This window comes from Rhineura floridana, chromosome 14 (assembly GCF_030035675.1).
Source record: "Rhineura floridana isolate rRhiFlo1 chromosome 14, rRhiFlo1.hap2, whole genome shotgun sequence".
NCBI classification, from domain to species: Eukaryota; Metazoa; Chordata; class Lepidosauria; order Squamata; family Rhineuridae; genus Rhineura; species Rhineura floridana.
The window spans coordinates 4,088,888-4,110,217 of record NC_084493.1 but is presented as its reverse complement, the minus strand read 5'-3'; the positions used below and the strand labels follow the sequence as shown (position 1 = coordinate 4,110,217).

The following is a 21,330-nucleotide window of genomic DNA, read 5'->3' as shown; positions in this document are numbered from 1 at the left end:
TGATACACCTGTGAGCAGGTGTGTGTTTCTTCAACAGAACACCGGCGGAGTCTCTGTTGCTGAGCCCTTGTCCTTCTCCCTCAGTGCGTCATCTGGCTGCTCCTAAATCCTTCAAAGAAGAGAAGCCCTGAGGCTGCAAGGAGGCTCCGCAGCTTGCCACTTTTGCTGACGTTATTCAGTGATGTGCCTGCGCTCTTGAAAAGAAGATCGGGAGGCGACTGGCCACCTGCATCCTTTCCCCATTGACCTGGTTGTCTTTGTGTGTTTACCCTACCCCAACTTACATGCAAGGGGCTATTTTTAAGAAACACTTCTTGGAAGGAATTGGCGGCAGCTGAGCATGAATAATGCCCTTCCCTGTAACCAGTGGTGCTTGCTGGCCCCCAGTGTCAGGGGGGCAGTGAATCCGCTCCGGGTTGAGTCTGAACTTTCAAGGAGCTGTCCAAGGTGCGGATTCCACTGCCTGTAACTCTGCCGGATGGCCAGCCACTGTCGTGGGATGGCTTTGATTAAGGATCAGACACATTCATGGAAGAGGATATGGCTATCAGTGGGTGCTACCAGCGATCATGTGTATGTTCTGTCTACCCTGTCGGAGGCAGTAGACCTCCAAATACCATTTGCGGGGGATTACGGCACTCGGTTCTTATTTGCGAGCTTCCCGGGAGCATTTGGTTGGCCACAGTGAGAACAGGAAGCTGGACTAGATGGGCCACTGGTCTGATCCTGCAGTCTGCCTCTTCTTATGTTTTTAGCCGGAGGGAAAGATGTAAGATGCATTGATGGTATGTGGAGTGGTGGGGGTGGGGAGGGAGAGTAGAACAAAGGCGGGTATACACTGTTTCTTAAGGCACCCAAATGTATTCTGGTTCAAACTGAGTACCACTAATTTAGAAAAAATGCCTTATGATAAGTCAGACCAACGACCCATTTTGCTCAGGGCTGGCTCTGAGTACCAGTTGCTGGGAATTGCAGGGGGGAGAGTGCTCTTGCGCCCAAGTCCTGCTTGTGGGCTCCTGGTTGGCCACTGTGAGAACAGAGTGCTGGACTAGATGCCCCCCCCCTTTGGCCTGATCCAGCAGACAGGATCTTCTGGTGTTCGTATGCCTGCTTTTAATTTGGGCTCTGTCTACCGTAACTGTCAGTATAACTCCCTTAACTTTCACCAAGGAACCTCTGGGAACGGCGCTTTTGTGAATATGATGAGAGCTTCTTTGGTGATCTCAGTTTTCATTGGCGATAGTATGATGTTTAACATTCCTTCAGGAGATAAGTTTGAGAGTTAAACCAGTTTAAATCTGTGGTCCCGGATGTCAGGGGCCGTTCATTGAACCACAGTGTTTGCCTTGAACTGTGATGATGCCTCTTGCTTGCTTGGATGGAGGATGGAGGATGTGAGGTGTGAGGTGGGGATGATGTAGAAACCTCTGGCTTTTGTGTGGCTGGAAAGTAGCCTGCTGTTGTTCTGTCCACTTTTGCTTCTGGCCTCACCCACCACTGCCATGCGGCCCCTGGAAGTCTGCTCATGAGAGAATGTGGCCCTCAGGCTGGAAAAGTTTCCCCAGCCCTAATGTAGATCATGCAGTTCAGACCCGCCACCTCTCAGGCCCCTTTTTCCCATCATGTTTGGAGAAGTGTTAGAAATACACACCAAGATCTGAAATGGGCCTGCGATGAAACAATTGTGCAAGTGTTTCACTCCAGTTTTTTTTTAAAGCTGGACAGAAGGTGTATTGACATAACACGCTGAAGGCATCCACTCGAGAGGCACATTTCACTTTTTTGAATGTAAACAAGTTTCCAGTCTCTCTTGTTGTCATGTCAACCTTTGTCATCTCCCTAGAAACATAATAAGTTCTCATTCCAAGCAAGGGTTGCTCAGATTTTGAAATCAATTTCAGAAGAAGATTAAAACCGGATGTTTAAATTGGGGGGGGGGGGTCAGAAAACCAAACAGGGAATTGTTCCAAGTATGGAAATTTTCCTGGCTTCTTCTTCGTGGTCTGACTAAATGAATTGAACAACTTGAGGCAATGCTGTGGAATACTCACAATCCCTGCCTGTATTCCTTTTTAAAGGCTTGCAAAGTACCGGACATCTTGTCATGACGCCTGTAAATTAACCAGCATTAAGATCTCTGTTTATTTTTTGTTCCTCCAAAAAAAGAGTCCTTACCCCTGCCTCCCACCCCCTCCTGGGGTGCAGCAAGCTCTTGTTTCCCACAGAACTCATCCTGACTCGACGGCCGACCTGCTCTTGGCGCTCAGCCAAGAGGAGCGTGAGCTCATTGCGCCAGTTTTAGCTTTGGGTTATCCGATCCCCCGGGCAATCCTCGCTCTGCAGTAGACTGGGAGACAAAGCTTAGGGCAGGTCAGTGGTGGCTAGATCCATTCTCTTGCGCGTTAGGGAAAACATTTCTGAATGCAGCAGAGTTTCCATCCCATCAAGTTGCAGTTGAGCAAAGGGGTACGTTAGTCAGGAGTTCTACCGCCCCCTCCCCTTCATTGCACCCTGCAACAAAGGACAAAGAAAATGCATCACAGGGCCACAGCTAGGCTTAGGGGAGGAATTCAATTCACTTTGCATTTAAAGGTGAATCAGTCAAACCCACACTTTCCAAAATGATATGAGAACCAAAACATGGTCATCCTTTGAAATTCACGCTTATCCAAATTTTGCAGTGGATTTCACCGCCAAAACAATCTTTACAAACATGCGCATGTTAGGGAGAAGTGTGCATAATGATGAGTATATTGGTGAAAACAACATACGAAAATGCAGGGAATTGCTTTCAAAAATGTGTACATCAAAACTGCATACAGAAATGTGTTTATTGGGAGAAATTAACAAAATGTTGATGCATTTTCATGAGGGATTTTTTTTAAAAAAACAACAGCAAATTGCTGCAGAAATATGGAAAAACTGAATTTACGATTGGAAAATGAGAGAACTGAAATTAACAGACCCTTCCATCCCTAGACGCAGCTCAGGGGCACAGCACACGCAAAAGGTCCCAGCCTTAGTCCTTGGCATCTCTGGAAAAAGGTGGGAAAGTCCCTGTCTGAGGAAGCTGCTGCCAGTCCCTGCAGGCCAGAAGTGGGGGACCCTTTTCAGTCCAAGGGCCCTTCTGAGCATCCTTCTGGGGCTCGCATGCCAATGGTGGGTGGAGCCAGAGATAAAGGTGGGCGGAGCAACCAACGTGATTACACACACACACAAGCCATTCTCTGTCCTTCATCCAGGCAAGCCAAGAAGCATGATCAGAGTTCAAGGGCACATTTCTGCCAGACAAAAATACTCAAGGAGGTTGCAAAAAAGGGCCACATTCAGCCTCCGAGCCTGAGGTCCCCAGTGGTAGCCCAGGGCTGGCTAACCTGTGTCCAACCAGATGTTGCTGGACTCCAACTCCCATCGTTAGATATGCTGGCACCAGGATGGGAAAGGCTGAGGGCAGAGGTTTGCAACGACCTCTTAACGTATCAGTGCTTTTAATCTGCACAAAGCCCTACAATCCATGTCAGCCCTCACCATATCCAGTGAGAAAGCAGTCACTCTTGTTCCTGTTTTGCACAGTGAGGCTCTGTGGCCGGGCCAAGGCCCTTCCGGTGAGTCTGTGACTTAAGGACGGATTTTGAATGCTGGCCTTTCGGAGCCATCGCTCAGTCCTCTGGCTATCTGTGCCTCTTTCAGGCCTACAGAACTGTGCTCTCTGCCTGCAAATGAGGTTTGCTTTTTGTTTCCTATAAGCCAGCACTTATTGCCAGTTTTTTTCTGGGCCAAATTCAAGGTGCTCTTATCAGTGTTTAAAGCCCTAAATGACTTAGAACCCAAATATCAGAAAAACTGCCTCTTTCCCTACAGACCCTCCCAGGTGTTGAGATCATCACAGGGGGGGCTCTTTGGTAGTTCTCCACCCTCAGAAGCACAGGGGAGGGGCATTCTCTGTGGTGGCCCCTAAATTGTGAACTCCCACTCCACAGAGGTGCATCTGGCAACTTCACCGTACAGTTTTGAGCAAATGCCAAAGACATACCTCTGTACCCTGGCCTTTGACACCTGAGATGTGTATTTTTAGGACCCGCCCTATTTGTCTCTGTGTTTGTGATGTGATTTTCGGTTGTTTTTAATGAAGTGTTTTAAAACTGTTGCGACCCAACCTGGGATCTTTGGGTGAAAGGCAGGTAATAAGTTTAAACAATAACAACACTAGGTATCAGTCTTTGCTCACTGATTGCTGATTCCATCCCATGTTTGTTTGTGCATTGGGAATGAATGGCATGCAAGGCATTTAAGAGGGACGCCACTGGGAATTGTGCTGTCAGCACTCCAAGAACAATGGAGGAAGCCAAAAATAAATTGTCGTTTTGGAGTGACAGTGTGTCCTTCTCAGCGTCCTAAGGGGACCCCAGCCCATCCTTGCATGCCCTCCTAATATACAAGCTGTTGATCCCCCGATGCCCATCTGTTGAGCTGCATCATCTCAATGGGATATTTGAAAGGAAAAGATCAAAAAGTATCATTCTAGACTTCAGGATATGATGACAGATTTCTCTCGACAGTGATGTGGCTGTCTCTAGATTCCTTGTATCTTGGAAAGGGGTTCTCCTTAGGCCCTCCAGACTGGTGTTTGATTGTGGGTGCATCCTGCAACATGTATGGGACACAGTAACAGTGCATTCGTGCTGGGTTTGCTGTGTGATGCTTTGCTGATGCTACCACATGATAGCTATCCAGAGGGGCCATAGCACAACGAAAGCAGGGCAAAAATAAACCGGGACATTTGCAGTATGAAAAGTTAAGGGATTTCAGGAAGAATGTTCGAGATATGCACTGACCAGAAATGAAGCAGTGTGATTCCCCCCCAAAAAACTTTGAAAGCAGGGTCATGTGTGACTGCCCTGATTGCATCATGAGCAAAAAATAATCACAAATGCACAATTAAAAGGATAGTCAATGTATTTACTGTGTATACCGCATTTTCCACGAATATTCTATGCTCAAAGGGGTTTATATAAACAGTCTTAATGCTGTAGCATAACAACAATGCATAATAAAAAGAACAATCGCTACAACACTAAAAAAAATCATATAATATAAATCAAAATGTAAATTAGCATAAAGCTCAACAATGAAGCTTAAGCCAATATATCCGAAAGCAACTCCCAAAGCTGATATAACAATGTCTCCCCCGCCCCAGTGCCTTCTGCCTCAAGCCCCAAAGGCAAGAAAGTCTTCTGGAAGCAGGTCCCTTATGAAGGATCCTAGGGCTGGAGGGTGGGACAAAGCAGGTGGAAACAGCCATCCCCTAATGGAGGTGGCCCTAAATTTTATACTTCTATTTTCCATTTGCAGAGAAGGTCATAATCTTAACACATGGGAGGCAGCATTCTTTTACTTGCCAAAGTTTGCTTTGTAAATAGTCTAAACACCAGCTAAGTATAACCCATTTTAGAAGATGGGGAGGGGGGGAGGGGGCAAAGCGTGCAGGTATGGAGTGAGTGGGTGAGCAGAGAGAAAGCCAAAGGGTCATTTAAGAGAGGAGGGGGAGAGAGAATAGGGGGTAGGGAAGCTATGCAGCAGGCAGCCAATATGGTACCCTCCAGATGTTGTTGGACTTCTGCTCCCATCAGCCCCCCGCAAGGATGATCAATGGTCAGGTCAGGGATGTTGGGAGTTGCTGTCCAGCCATATCTGGAGGGCAGCAGATTGGCAAAGGCTGGTCTACAGGGTGGGGTGGGCAGGTAGATTGTCCTGATCGGAGAGGTTGGCAGGTACTCCTCCAATGAGATCATGCCATGCTAATTAACCCCTGGTTGTCACCCCTCTCTCCCTTTTGGCTTTCCCATAACAGTTTCTCAGTTACCTCAGTGCCTGCGACAAACTTCTGAAACAGGGTTACAAAGAGGCTCAGGTTGAAGAAGCCATGGAGATGTTCCAGAACTCAGAGAAGGTCAGAAAGTGGCCCATTTTTTGGTGTGAAACATTGTTGTTAGCTTGGTAGGTTGGAAGGGCCAAATCCAATGCAACACAAAATAATTCATTCCGTCAGTGCAAGGATTTGAACTTTTCTCCCTCTCCTCTCCCCATGTAAACCCCATGCCCTCCCCAAATCTGCTCCACCCACTCAAAAAAAACTAGATATGGGGGTGGGGGTGGGGGAAAGAGAGATGGGGAAATTTCAATTGCTCAAGTGTAAATCCTTGCACTGCTGGGGTTAGTTGGAACCACCGTATATTAGTTGATTTTGAAGAACTTGTAAACTGCTTAATATAAAGTATCTAAGCAGTGAGCCACACTATATAAAAATACAAAAGATAATAGTCATATATAACAAAGTGTATTAAAAAGCCTTTATTGTAGATCATATCAGCTGCGATCTAAAAGCAACAATTCAGCTGGGAAAGGCTGGCGAATGGCATCAAGACTTAGGGATGGGTGAATCTATCCATTTTGCTTTCTCAGTTTCTTATTTTTCAGATCTTAAATTCAGTTCTCCACAATTCAACATCAGTTTGTGATTTTAAGCAAACCATCACGAGCATAGATTATTATGGAAAGATGGTGATGAATGAAAATTCATCAGCATTTTACTATGATATACACGGTTTTGTGAGCAATTTTGCCTACTTGTTGACTGTATATTGTTTTATATTGTATTTTGTATTGTTGTACGTCGCCCAGAGTGTCCGTTAATTCGGACAGATGGGCGACTAACAAATAAAATTTTATTATTATTTATTATTATTAATATATGTATTTTTGCGAAGTAATTTTCCCTAATAGAATGCATTTTTGTATGTTGCTTTCACTAATATGTGCATTCATATGCACACATTTCCCTTCTGTGTGAATTTTTGTATACATTATTTGGCGGGAGAACTGCATAGCAGAATTCAAAAAAAAAGTGCAAATTTCAAAGGATGGCTGTTTCAGTTTGTGTATTGTTTTGGAAAGTGAGAATTAGGTACATTCACCTTTAAAAATGAACTGAACCAAATTTCTCCCCCAACCCTAGCAAGGCACAGAACTGGCAGCTTTAGTGAGACACAGGCACATATACACACTGTTCTGGTATCCCTCTGAACACTGAAACTTTCTAACTTAAACCCTCCAGGCCTATTGATCTCCTGCAGTCTCTGTTATGGCCCTTCAAGTCCTAACAAAGCAGTTAGGGAAAGTGCACTGTGTGTTCCCGCGGATCACGTAGTTTTCACTCTGTTTCCTTTGCAAGCAGCAGAATTCCTTCACATCTCAGCCCAGTTCAGTGACATGGGCTTTCAGCAAATCAACATCAAAGAAGTCCCCTTGCTGTGTGAGAACCACAGAGATAAAGCGCTTGAGGAGCTCATGACACGAACCCAGTGAATGCCCTTCTGGTGTGACAATCAGCCTTTTTTTCATGCTGAGAAGGAACAGAACATGCTGCACACCCCACTGCATGTCTTTTGAACATGCTTTGAATGTAAGAACTTAGCTGGACCAGCCAAATTCCATCTAATCGAGCAATCTGTTTTCCAGCTGTAGCTATCCAGATTCCTCTGGACAGTACACAAGCAGAGTGGGGAGGTGGTGCCCATCCATTGCTTTTCTCTAGCACCCAATACTCTAAGTTATACTTACAGTGAGGTTCTATATGCTGTTATCTTTAATAGCTATTGAGACGCCTATCCACTGTTAATTTTTCTAATCCTTTCTTTTTCAAAACCATCTAGGTTAGTGACCATCCTTCCCCACGTTTTCTTGCAGCAAATGATAGGTGAGGCAAAGTCTAAAAGCCCCTGCAAATGAATTGCTTCTAGTTGCATTGCAGGCTTTGCTAACAATTGTGGAAGACCATGGGCTTGACACAAACCTGTGGTACATAACCTGCACTCTCTTGCATCTGTCTGCAAACAGATCTGCAGGACTGGAAAACCGAAACCAGGCCTTGCAACTTGAGATGGTTCTGTTTTTCTAAGAGTGGCTCCAGACTGTCAGTATTTTGCAGGACAGTTTCAAGCACATACTGAGAAATTTATGTTTGTGCAGTTAAAGTGGATTAAAGTGCACGGTCACAACAAATCCACTTTAAAAAAAAGCTGGATGCTTTGCAGTTAGGAAAGTGACAAGGAAATGCACCGAAAAGTTGGAGATGAGTGAATGACTGATATGAAGACATGTACTAAACACTCTGCAAGCCATTCAGGATGAACGCTCACTGCCGTAGAACCACACTGTAAATAAATCAGAACAATGCTGAACAAAGACCAGACCACCTCTTAAGCTTCATGCAAGCAAATCAGGATGAGTGCTCAATAAACAGGCCATCTGGAGGGATCCTCACATGCTTTTATCTGCTCCAGTCTCGTGGCCAATGCCCTGACTTATTTCGATTGGCCATTGGATGGACTCCAGCAACAGCAGCCATTCAGTCCTCAAAATTAACCGGAAGGTGGTTGGGTAAAGCTGAGCACTGTTGGGTGTGTTTGATGAACAGGTGTGTTGGCTTTTTACAAAATGTCAACCCATGTTGGAAAACTGGGACTAGGTTTAGCGAAACCCAGCAGAGCCATTTCTCAGATGAAGTACCAACTCCTTCTGCACATGATAACATCTCTAGGAAGAGAGGTCCGAGATGTCACCACCCCAATAAGCAATCCTCCCCTATCTTTTTCTTCAGCTCACACATACGCCTGTATTTCCAGTGTCGGGAATAAAACTTCATAATATATTGGGGTTCAGAGTATCCAGCTTATTGTAATCAAGTATAAACCCCTTATTTGAAACAAGATACAAACGCTGTTTCCAATAAAGTGGTTTTGTTTTGTTTTTCCTTGCCACCATGAATGCATTATTGTTTTTCCTTGAGATACGGCTGATTGACACCTGCTTCTGTTTCAGCCAAATAAAAAGTATTTGTGCCTCATATTAAAAGAGAAAGGGGAAACAAATGTGATATTCAGCTGAATGTAACAGAAGGACACAAGGATCCTTTGTGGTTCGTAGGTACCTGATACAGCATGTTTTTCTTAAATAAAATGGCATATGCCCAATAGCTGGCATAGCCCACTCTTATTTCAGTGAGAAATGGATGAAAGCCTAGAGCAATAATTAATTGGTCCCAGATTCAATCCCCAGCATATCTAGGTAGGGCTGGTATTGTCCCATGTATGAAACCCTGGAGCGCCACTGCTAGTCAGAGCAGAAAATATGAACTAGATGGACCAACAGTCTGACCCTGTGCAAGGCAGCTTCCCATGTGGGTGTTGAGAGTGCTCAGTTCATCTCTAGCACCCCCAGCCCTCCTGTTGCAGAACTACAAATCCCAGGGTTGCCTGGCAAACGCTTTATTATTATTTATTTGGTTTGTTACATTTCCTGCAAGGAGCCCCAGATGACGAACGTTGTTCTCCCTCTTTGCATCTTATCTTCACAACAACCCTGTAAGGTAGGTTAGGCTGAGAGGCAGTGACTTGCCAAAGCTCAACCAGTGAGCTCCATGGCTAAATAGCTAGTTTCAATCCTGGTCCCCCAGTCCTCTGACTACTACACGCAGTGACAATCAGAAGTGGCTGGCTGGCTGCTACATTGGCTCCCTAGCAGGTGGGTCACTGTTGCTTCCTGGGAGGAAGAAGGGAAGGTGGCTAGGACGTCAGCATGGTGAACTGGGGGGGGGGGATAGATGGAAAGGCAACTTATTCTTCCCTTGCTGATTCCTTCTTTTTTAAAAAAGAAAGCTTCCCTCCTTCCTCCATCTTGTTAATTAGATGTGTGAGCACTATCCTCATGACTCCATAACAGCCACGTGTATGCCTGTACACAGAATGACTTTATTTCCCAGTAATAATAAACCTGGTTTCTTTATTCTGTCAGCCACCATTGTTAACCAGACTACTCATTTCTGCACTCCAATGCAGTTTGTACCAAACTCCAATACAAACGCCCCGGCGGAGCCAATCCAGTACACTGACCCCTCCGCTGCCTCCCCCTCTTCCTCCTGGCAAGCAAGAGTGACCCACCTGCCCAGGATCTAACATAGTGGCTCTGTCCCACCTGGCAAACTGCTTCTGCTGTCAGTTAAACCAGTTTTGTTCTATGATGTAAATATGCCCTTAAAGTTAGCATAGTCAAGGGCCTGCAGACTTCCATAGGCACGTACAAAGCATAACGCGGGCAAGGCTTGCAAACCACCATCTGCTGAACAGTTGTTACCAAAAACAGTCATGAGTTGCCTGTTGGTTCTACAGCCAAGTCTGGCTTCAATCACAGACCATCCGGGGAAATGTCTAGTGTTCAGTGCCTCAGCGTGGCACTTTATCCTGCTGTATTCCCTCCTCTCATTTGAAAAGCTGCATATCAGGAGGGAGAAGTTTGCAAAGGGGATCTGCTTTGGGCTTTGGTGCTGCTTTGAAGGCTGGGTAGAATTAATGACGCTCATTAAACCAGCATCCTCTGGATTAAGTTCAAAATTGTTTAATGCAAAATGAAAAAGCATATGCTCAGCCCTGCAAATTCAACTCTGAATCTGAGTCAGTCTGTGTTTTGTTACGAAGCCATTAATTCCCTAGCAAGGATCTATTTATAGCTTGTCTCAACTTGAATTGCGGGGAATATAAAACGTTACAAACACAAACACTTATTCACTTCATTGCAGGATACAGTCATTACTAACAATCCTGGGAAGAAAGTGCAACATTCTGCACAGGCAAATGTTTTCATTGAAGCAACGGAACTTAAATACTACACTATGAGTTTATTGAGTTTTGTATTTATTTGTACACATATATATAAACCACCTTTTGGCCCAAACAAGTCCCCTGAGACAGTAAACAAAATAAAAACATCAATCCAGTTTAAAAAATAAACCAATGTAAAGCCTGAGCTCTTTTAAAAAAACAAAACAAAAATCAGGATCAACGCCTTCAATATCATATTTAAAGCCAAGCAGAAAAAAAAGTTTGTTTATTGCACACTTGAAAGTTGATGGGGCCCAGTCTTAAGTCTTATTCAGTTCAACAGGACTTAAGCATGTTTCTTTCGCTGGATTGGTGTCATTTAAAAATAACAATAAAATCTCAACATGTTGTCCAGTTACTAACCTTGAATTTCTACATTTCCAATGTTCCAGTTGGGAAACTCCCTGCTCTAAAAGCAGGGCGTGTGTTCGTGTCAGCCGCTTTTAGTGCAGAGATTTAGTGCTTACTCCTTTTTAACCTTTAGCAGAGGAGAAAGGGACGGGCCGTAGCTCAGTGGCGGAGCACCTGCTTTGCATGCGGACGGTCCTGGGTTCAACCCCCAGTACCTCCAGGTGGGACTGGGAAGAACCTTGTGACCCGGAAAGCTCATGCTAGTGAGCTAGATGGACTCTGCACATGGCAGCTTCCTTTATTCCTATTTAAATCAGCCTTCAGTTTGGAACCATGAGGTCTGGAATCTTGGGTTTTTCTTGTTGTTGTTTTAGGGAAAGGTCTGCAGCTCAGGGGCAGAGCAGAGCAGAAGGTCCTGGGTTGAATCCCTGGCATGTCCAGATAGGGCTGGGAAAGAACTGCAACCTTAGAGAGCTGTTGCCAGCCCAGAGCTTGGAAAAGTTACTTTTTGAACTACAATTCCCATCAGCCCAATGCAATGGCCATGCTGGCTGGGGCTGATGGGAGTTGTAGTTCAAAAAAGTAACTTTTCCAAGCTACGTGGGCCAGTGATCTGACTTCAGTATAAGGAAACTTCTCATGAGACTCATCAAGGCAGGCAATGCACTGGTCGATTCCTCCACTCACCCAGGAATGGACCAAAGGGAACATGGCCAATGGACTGAGCCCTGAACCTCCAAGCTGAAGCTCTGTACCTCCAAGGCCCTACAGTAGGCTCTTCCTCTTGAGTGCACAAGTCTTCTCCTGGACATCACTGGGCTTCCTGCCAGTGAATGGCTCCACCTGCTCGCCAGTTGCTCCCCCTTGAATGGGTTGGCCTGCCTGGGGAACCTGCTGAGTATGACCAATAGGTTTGTGGAAACCGTATTGCTCAAGGCCCACAAAACCACAAGCCCAGTAGTAGGAACAGAGAACCATGCTGTTGTTGCTTCTGCTGCACCCTCAGATGCTATCCCTGGGATCCCTGCCTTGAGATTTTGCTGCCCCAGAAGACACAGAGAGCATGAGTCAGAGTAAGATATCACCACCCTTGGATGTAAATTTGGCAATATCGGAGGAGGTCTGGCATAGCAGTGAGGAGAGACAGGGTGGTTATTGAGACATTGGTCCCTGAGAAATCCATCTAGCAGAGACTGGCCCTCTACGTTGCAATGCTGTGATCTGTTCTTGGAAGCCTGAGGAGGAAGGTTTGTAAAGAACCACTCCTGGGGAAACCAGCCCTCTCCTTTTTGAATTTCCACATGTTCTCCTTGATGGTATACAGCAGGGTTAGCACCTTGTTGACCGTGTAAACTGTGTCGCCCTTGATGATGGCCGTGAAGAGGGACCCTTTGCTGTTCACGAATTGCCCAGGTAAAGATGTCCATTGCATCGTGGTCAGGTTGAAGCAGTCCATCACGCATCGCAAGAAGTCATCAAAAGGCCCGTTCCGTATGATGTAGAGATTGTCTCTATGAGCCACCATGCAATGGCCGTAGCTCTGAGGCCTGTTGAGGGTCGAGATGGGAAGCCATTCGTCCTTCTGAAACTTGTACTCATAGATCATGGTGGTGTCCAGAGGCTTCCACAGGCAAACAAAGATGCGTCCCATTGCTTGGGCGCAGGGCACCGCCGTGGTTGGCTGGGGCAGGTCAGAAACGAAGCTCCAGGTGTTGGTGGACACATTAAACTTCTCCACTGACTTCAGCGGGGCCTTCTCAAACTCCCCACCTATGGCATAAAGGCTATCATCTTGGGCTGTCAGTGTGAAGTCATAGCGAAGGTGCTGAGGACCAGGGAACTCAGTCCAGCTGTTGGCTGCCGGGTCGTAGCAAAAACTCCGGTCCACAACCTCCTTGTTATAACCGTAGACCCCACCCACAATGTAGATCTTGTTATCAAGTGTAGCCATGCCCGCCAGGAATGTGCTGGCTGTCAACGGTAAGCAGGAAAGGGTCCTCCAGGTGTTGCATTCCTCGTCTAGGTAGCAAATAGTTCGCGAGAGATCCTCCAAGAATTCAAATGTGGGTGTGTGAGCTCCCACGGCCACAAATGAGCTGGGGATGAGGGACTCAATGTAATCCAGAAGGTCTGGAGAGAGGCAGTCCAGATACTCCTCTAGGTCCAAATAACTATCTCTTATGTACAGTGCAGCGCTGTGGAACAGGTCCAGAAGGCCAAACATGGCGGCAGCTTGGTAGAGGAGGATGCAGTTGTCGGAATTGATGGATGCAATCAGATACTTGGCCATGGTTTCCACCTGCAGGAAGGCGGCACACTCCACCGCCTTGAGGTTCTCCTCACAGCTGAGAGTAGGGTACTCTCCCTTCAGGACCTTCAGCATGATGGCAAAGCCCATGGCACTCAGGTCTCTGAGCTGGATCTCTTTCTGTGTGCTCTCTCTCATGCCAGACTGGAAGAGGGCCCGGAAGTACTCACAGTGCTCCACCAGGAGCGTCTTGTCCACAGAGAAAAAATCCTCTTCCACTTGGATCCGCACCCTTTCGGCAAGCTGGGACTGCATGGCCCAGTCGAGGCTGGCCTTGTGTTGCTGCAGTGCCTCTTTCTGTCTAGTCCATCACCAGCAAGCGCATCACAGAGATCAGACTGTTCTTCGGATAAGTCACTCTGTCCGATTCCTATCTTCCTGTATCTGCCTGAGAGGCTAAGAAGCTGCAAACTCCGTAATATAAATACCGCCTTCTAAAGATAGCTGTTGTCCATGTGACCAAGGCAGCAACGCGAGGAGCACCTAGGTCTTTCCAAAGGCAATTTGCAAATTGATAGCTGGAGCATTTGCTTAGCTCCAACACAGAGGAGCGGCTGGGGGTGGCAAGGAGAGAAGGTGTCAAGACTGCACAGATCACTGGAGGTCACCTTCAATTCAATGTGACTGTATTCTGAAAAGAAATGGCACCCACAAGCTCTGAAGCAGGAATGGGCAGGCTTCTAGGCTCTACTTGTTGTTTTTAAGGTTGGGGAGAAATTCAGTTACGTTTGCATTTAATGGTGAACCTACCAAATGTGTACTTTCTGAAACTGTGTTGTTGTTGTGTACTGCCTTCAAGTCGATTCCGACTTATGGTGACCCTATGAATAGGGTTTTCATGGTAAGCAGTATTCAGAGGGGGTTTACCATTGCCTTCCTCTGAGGCTGAGAGGCAGCGACTGGCCCAAGGTCACCCAAGGAGCTTCATGGCTGGGTGGGGATTCAAACCCTGCAGCTGCCCTTTGGAAGTCGCACTACTGTGAATTTTGCAATGCAGTTCTCCAGCCAAGTAATGTGTACAAACATGCACAAAATACATATATTAGTGCAAATAAGATGAAAGAATGCATTGTACTAGGCAAAAATCACATCTAAAAATGTGTTCATTAGGAAACATTTGCACTCAAATGCTGATAAATTTTCATGAGGATTTTTGCGAGGGGCTCCAGAAATGTGGCAACATGAGGACAGACCTTTTCTGTGGTGGCTCCACATTTTCAAAATGCTCTCCCTAGGGAAGCATGCCGGGTGCCATCATTGTCTGTTTTCAGGCACCAGTCAAAGACATTCTAATTTGCCCTCTCTTTGGGTTTTTAATTGGGAGAATAATTAGATGTACCAGTGGCCTTTGCTGTGCTCTTCTTTCAAGTGGGGTGGGTGGGACTTGTTCCTTTTCAATGTATTGTCAGATGAGTATTTTAGCTTTTGTGTATTGCTGTTTCTATGTCTGATTTGAATGTCTTTGTTATTTCGGTTTTTATTGTGCAAGTCACTTTGAGACACCTGAATGCAAAAATGCAACTAATAAATATAAGCAACAACACTCCCCACTGTCTGTGCATTGGCAGCAGGGGAGTCATCATCCAGGATCGTGGGGGGTTGTAGACCCATTACTTTTTAGGGAGCAGGATCCTAGCCAGGTCTCTATGTATGCGCCAATCATCATGAAAGGGGAGTGTGTTAGCCACTGAGAAGAGTCCTTGGCATTTCGTGCTGATTGGAGACAATCAAAGTGAAAGGAGGTAAACCAGCCACTGAGAAGACTCTTCTCAGCAGCTATCACACAGCCCTCACTTTCATACTGATTGGCTGCTAGGGATGTCTGTTATGGTGGAGTGTGGACTCGCAAAATGACAGGGAGAATGAGGGAAGGGGGGAAAGGGGAAAGGGGGCATGGCTGTGATGAAGCGTGGTGTGACTCTCATGAAGGGACTCTGCACTTCTGGATTTGCCACTACAGTACTGATTAGCAGGGTAAGCTCAATAGTGGCAACTGCCAAGGAGTCTTAGATAAACATACACACCATTATTGATTTTCTGTATCAAGGACCTCCTGATAAGCTTCCTGAGAATCCCAAGGGTAGGGATATTGAGGTGACTATGTAACCAAAATTTTCTACGGGGAGGAGAAATTCTCCAACAGTTTCTTGGGAGGTCAGGGCTTCACCACTCACTGTGGTTTATTTTTTCCTAAAGTTTTTTTTTGGGGGGGGGCATTGCAACCTCAGGTGGCAACAGCAGCAACTGGGTCAGCAGACCAAACTTCATTTTGCATTCTCCACAATGCCTTGGGCCTAGCATTGTTCCAGGGCATTGTGGGAGAAAAATGGTGGCTGCCCCAGGAAATAGTGGAGACTATTTGTAGAAAAGTCTGCAAAGTGAGCTTCTGGAGTGGGGGGGGGGTGCGAAAAAATACACATTAGTAAAGGGGAAGAAATTAGATTCAGTTTGTGTTTAAAGCTAAATTTATCAAATCTGCACTTTATGAAACAATATGAGAAGCAAAACACAGCCATCCTTCGAAATTCACCTTTATCTGAAAGATGGGATGCAGTTCTTCAACCAAACAGCGTTTACAAAAATGCATGTATTAATGGGAAGTGTGCTTAAAAATGAATATATTGGTGAAAATAACATACAACAATGTACTATATTAGAAGAGATTGCTTGTAAAATGTGTACATTTGTTAAAACTGTGTGCAAAATGTATTTATTAGGAGAAATTCGGACTAAAATGCTAAAGAATTTTCATGAAGTTTTTTTTTAAATCACAAATTGCTGCAGAAATGTGGAGAATTGAATTTAACAGAGCCTTGCATCCCTAATCTCTGTATTTTTTCTGGAAAAAACTGTCTTCTGAGAAATTTTGGCTCAGCTCTTGTATAGACTGCTGTACCGGCCCTGCAGTAACCCAGCACTGGATTTTCTTCATTCCACTCCCGCCTTCCATGACAGTGAATCTCCCCAGCCCTTTTCATTGCTGGAAAAAAGATAAAGTGGCCCAGTTACCTCTTTCTCATACCAGGAGGTTTTATGGCTGCAATTAGACCAGACACGCACTCAAATAAATCTTCCATGTTTCGCCTGCTGTATCAGAGGGACAACGTTTGCCAGAACTCGTGAATGAGCAGTGTGACAGAGGCCTCCCGTCTCTTCATCTGACTCCATGCTAGTCATTTTCTCTGGAACTGACATCATTTGCTCACTCTGTCCTTACAGAGAATCCAGACGATGTCACTACATAGAATCGTAAAACTGGAAAGCCCATCAAGTCCAACCCCCTGCTCAATGCAGGAATCCCAACTTAAAGCATCCCTGACAGGTGGCTGTCCAGTCGCCTCTTGAACGCCTGCAGGGCTGGAGAGCCCACCACTTCCCTAGGTCATTGATTCCCTTGTTGTACCACTGTAACAGGGCGTTTTTCCTGATGTTCAGTCAAATTCTGACTTTCTGTAACTTGAGCCCATTATTCTGTGTCCTGCCCTCTGGGATGATCAAGAAGAGATCCCAGCCCTCCTCTGTGTGACAACCGTTCATGTACTTGAAGAGTGCTCTCATATCTCCCCCAGTCTTCCCTTCTCAAGGCTAAACATGCCCAGTTCTTTCAGTCTCTCCTCACAAGGCTTTGTTTCCAGTCCCCTGATCATCCTCATTGCCCTCCTCTGAACCTGTTCCACTTTGTCTGCCTCTTTCTTAAAGTACAGTGTCCAGAACTGGACAAAACATCCCAGTATTATCTTCATCGTCTCCCTATATTTTTTACTTGTTCATGGAGGGTCCCCCTCCCCATAACTGCAGCCTGGCAAATATTATTACTGTTATTTATTAATTGTCTTCCGCATGAATGTCCCCAGGCATTGTACAAAATGCACATCCATCCTGAGTTCCATGGTGGAAGAAAGACAGGACAGAAATGTAAGAAAACAGATATAATATAAACAGCTCAAAGCAGTTCAAAACAGTCAATGGTAACGTATCTGCCTTGCCTGAAGCAGGTCCCAGGTTCCGTCCCCAGCATCTCCAGGTAGGGCTGGGAATGTCCCCTGCCTGAAATCTGGGAAAGCCACTGCCAGTCAGTGTAGGCAGTACTGAACTTGATGGTCTGACTAAGTATAAGGCCCTCAGACACCCGTCCTTGGTGCCCACACCTTAACCCTTCCCAATTTTTCAATATGTTTTTAAAATTGGCCTTTGGTGTGCTTATTTGGTTGGCATGGCTGCCTGCTTCTTTTGTCCAATGTTTTATTTGTTTTGGGGTGTTTTGCCTGTTTGGGGAGGGGGTGTCTGAGCATCACTATGTTTTCTTCTGAGAAATGGGTGTTTTCCCGTGCCCATAGCATTGCTAGATTTCCAAATGCGCTTACAGGCCCCAAAAGTCTGGGGAGCCCTGCTCTAAAAGATGGATGACTCTGCCTAAAGCACATGTACAAGCCAACTTCAAGGAGTTAAGTGATCTGTGTTGAGTGATGCGTTAAACACATGCCCTGTGATCTGGATTTGGTTTACTCTCAACTTCCAATGTTTCCACTTGCAAGTGAGCTTTGACCTCTCCCATGATCGCAATAATCCTTAAGGAACGCTCTTGTCAGCAGAGCTGCCAGTGGAACAGACTGTTAGCCCATGGATAGCCAACTTAGTGACTTCTAGATGTTGCTGCTGGACTACAGCTCCCATCTTCCCTGACCGTTGGCTCCCATGTTGGCTGGGGAGGGGCTGATGGAGTCTGACATCATCTGGAGTGCCACAGGTTTCCCATCCCTGCATTAGGACATCAAGCCTGCTATGCCTACACAGATAAACAATGTCTCTCCAAGAACTGAGCTCTTTCCTTTTGGGGAAGGGGCCATAGCTCAGTGGTAGAACATCTGCTTTGCATGCAGAAGGTCCCATGTTCAATCCCTGGCATTGCCAGGTAGGGCTGGGAGAGACTCAGTGTCTGAAACCTTGGAGAGCGCTGCCAGTCAGTGCAGAGACAATACTGAACTGAATGGACCAATGGTATTGAGTTTCCCATAATCCTCCCAGTACAACAACTTGTGGTCCTCCTAACTGGAGCTATCAGGGACCAAATCTGGGACATTTTGCATGCAAAGCATGTTCCCTAATCCAACACGAAGAGGAGTCCTGCTCTGCATCCAGGAATAGAAAACAAAACAGAGGCAGCAATCCAAAGGTGCATATTTGCCTGACGAAAGGGGCTTCAGCGGTTACCCTTACTAAATATTTATGCCCCATTGCTTTGCACTGGCATCTCTGCCCTGGCGACAGATGCTGTTGAGGTGACTTCCCTAAGTGAAGTCGTCTCTCAGGGCTGTCCCCTTTGTTTTACTTACCATGATTTATCTGTCCAAATAAATAGCTGGCAAGAGCCTGCTTACATTTTTTTTAAAAAGCATTTGATGCTGGCCTTGAGTGATTTTTAAGCATGCCCTGGTTATGTTTGTGAAACAGAAAGCCCATTAAAGAGTTTTCGGTCTGCCAAGGAAAGCTCTGGAGGCCACACCAGTCAGGAAGCAAGACAAGAACTTTATTGCCTCTCCCTCCAACACGAACAGAACAGGCGCAGGGAGCCCTTGACACCAACCAGACACAGTGCCGTCTACTGACCAGACCAGAGGACCCCAACCTTTTTGAGCCCAGGATCACATCTGGCGATCTAAGAAACTTTTATGAGCACCACAAAAGATCCATTTCACAGAAGAAAAGCTGGTAATGCTCAACTCACCCACCAGTGAATCCGCTCCGGGTTTTAATCCAAACTTTGAAAGAGCTGTCCAAGGTGCTTCAAAGACAACACCCTGAAAGTTCGGACTAAGACCCAGAGTGGATTCACCGCTCCACTGACATTGGAGCTGCCACTCTCCACGGAGCAAAAGTGGGGAACCTGAGGCCTAAGGGGCAAATGCAGCACCCCAGGTCCCTCTGTCTGACCCTCAGAACTCTCCCCCGGCCACACGCCCCTCCCTAGCCACACCCTCTCTCCTTAGGCCACACCACTCATTGGTTTTGCTTCACACCCTCTGTGTGTGTGTGTGTAGAAACTAGCCTGCTATACAGAGTTAAAATTGACATTCATTGCTTTGTCCACTTTTGCATCTGGACCCACCTACCCCCAGCGTGTGGCCCTCAAACGGTTGCTCAGAAGAGAATGTGGCCCTCGGGCTGAAGAAAGTTCCTCGCTCCTGTTATATAGGAAGCGTCTTGATGCAGGCAAGTGCTCATGAATCAGCATCCATTGACCAACATCACAGTTACCCAGGAGGTACTTATTTGTGCTCCACTGCCCCGCCCAGCAGCCAATCAGTTCTACCCACTGTTATGTATATCTCATAACTCATTCACGGGGCCGGCCCTACCAACAGGCAGAGTGAAGCAGCTGCTTTAGGCAGCAGATATCGGGGGCAGGCAATGCCACTGAGGTGTCGGAGAGGACAGAATTTCAAATTGGCTGTATTTGCTTTGCATATTGTTTCTGAAAGTGCCCGTTTGCTCGGTTTGCCTTTAGAAGCTAATTTAATCCAATTTCCCCTAAGCAGCAAAGCTCGGCAACAGCTTCCAAATGAGGCAGCTGGAGCTGCTGTGCCAGCAGCAACAGCTGTAGGTTTACTGGCAAGATGACAACTTTCGGCTTTTGGAACGTCTCTTGACACCACCAAGGCTCAGATACACGGCCACCCGTCACATCTTCACCAAATGGCTTGCCAAAACTCTAGGTGGCAAGTATCTAGAGCTGTTTGGGGCCTTCTCCCAGGCATTTTAATCATTTAACACTATAACATCTCATGTTTAACATTTTAATATTTTTGGCATTTTAGTATGCTAGTTTTTTAACATTTTAGTATTTTTGTGTGTTTGAATTGTCTAATATGTGGTTTTAATTGTATATTGATGTCTTATTCTGTTGTGAACCGCCCAGAGAGCTTCGGCTATGGGGCGGTATAGAAATTTATTAAATAAATAAATAAAACACAGTGTAATAAGAGCAAACAGGCATGTTCCAGTTAACAGCTGAACTGCCGGGTTCTGAATCAGCAGCTTCTGAGCAGCTTTTGAGGGCCAGCTTTCAGAGAGCCTGAAACCCACCACCAGGGGGCCCCTGTGTCCTACTTTGCAGAGGACAGTCCTCTATTTGAAGGACTGGTCCAAGTCTGGTCTAGAGAAAAAGAACCTTAAGAACACCGGAGGCTGCCTTACGCAATGGCAGACCATTGGTTGGGCCCTGTCCACTGCCCGAGGATACCAGGTGCCGACGCTGGCTGTGCCACTTGATGGCTACATTTTCCCGAGGATCAGGAGGCCGACTGGAGTGCAACTCCCTTGCTCGGGTCTCCCTAATCAGACCTTGGAGAGATGCCCATATTCCTTGCTGTGGACTAACCTGCAGTGCAGAGCTTTAAAATCAGAATCACCACGCAAACGGAGGTGGCAAGGCATTGGGAAGAAGAGTGGGTGGTATGATCCCATTTGGAGTCTCGCTTTATCAGATCGCTTGACCGAACACAGGAAAGCGATTGGTGGGCAGGCAAAGCATGACAAATTTGTCTCCACACGGCTTCCGTTTCTCAGCCACATGAATAAGAGCACAAGCGTCCCGAGACCCCCCACGACCTCAAGAACCCTTCTGGGGAGGCTATGTGGCTGCAGCACAAGCACATGTGGCTCCAAATGGGCATGCCATGGATTAAGCCAACCTGAGTGGAGCAGAGGCCGAGAACTGAGACATGTACAAACAAGCGTGGCCCTCTTCTTGTTGTAATGGAAGTTTCGTTACAGTTTGTAAAGAAAATCTGTACTTGTTAAAAATCAATCAAAACTATAATTAAAAGATAAAGATGACTCTACAAGGGGGGAACTCCTCTTTAGGAATGAAGCCAGGAAGATTTCACACACACATACACACTCTTCTGGGCATCTTCTATATTATTATTGTTGTTGTTGTCGTTTGTTTTGTTATTG

General features: G+C 46.1%; 1 protein-coding gene across 1 annotated transcript; it reads right to left on the bottom strand.

The window, feature by feature from the left end:
• Positions 1 to 10,436: 10,436 nt before the first annotated feature.
• On the bottom strand, positions 10,437 to 13,757 carry KBTBD13 (kelch repeat and BTB domain containing 13). Its single transcript, XM_061595680.1, has one exon. It carries the CDS (start codon positions 13,627 to 13,629, stop codon positions 12,268 to 12,270), a length of 1,362 nt encoding a protein of 453 aa, XP_061451664.1. The 5' UTR covers positions 13,630 to 13,757; the 3' UTR covers positions 10,437 to 12,267.
• Positions 13,758 to 21,330: the final 7,573 nt, after the last annotated feature.

What these genes read in the sequence shown, in the direction of transcription:
- KBTBD13 (XM_061595680.1), bottom strand. Translation starts at nt 13,629, where the DNA reads ATGCAGTCCCAGCTTGCCGAAAGGGTGCGGATCCAAGTGGAAGAGGAT.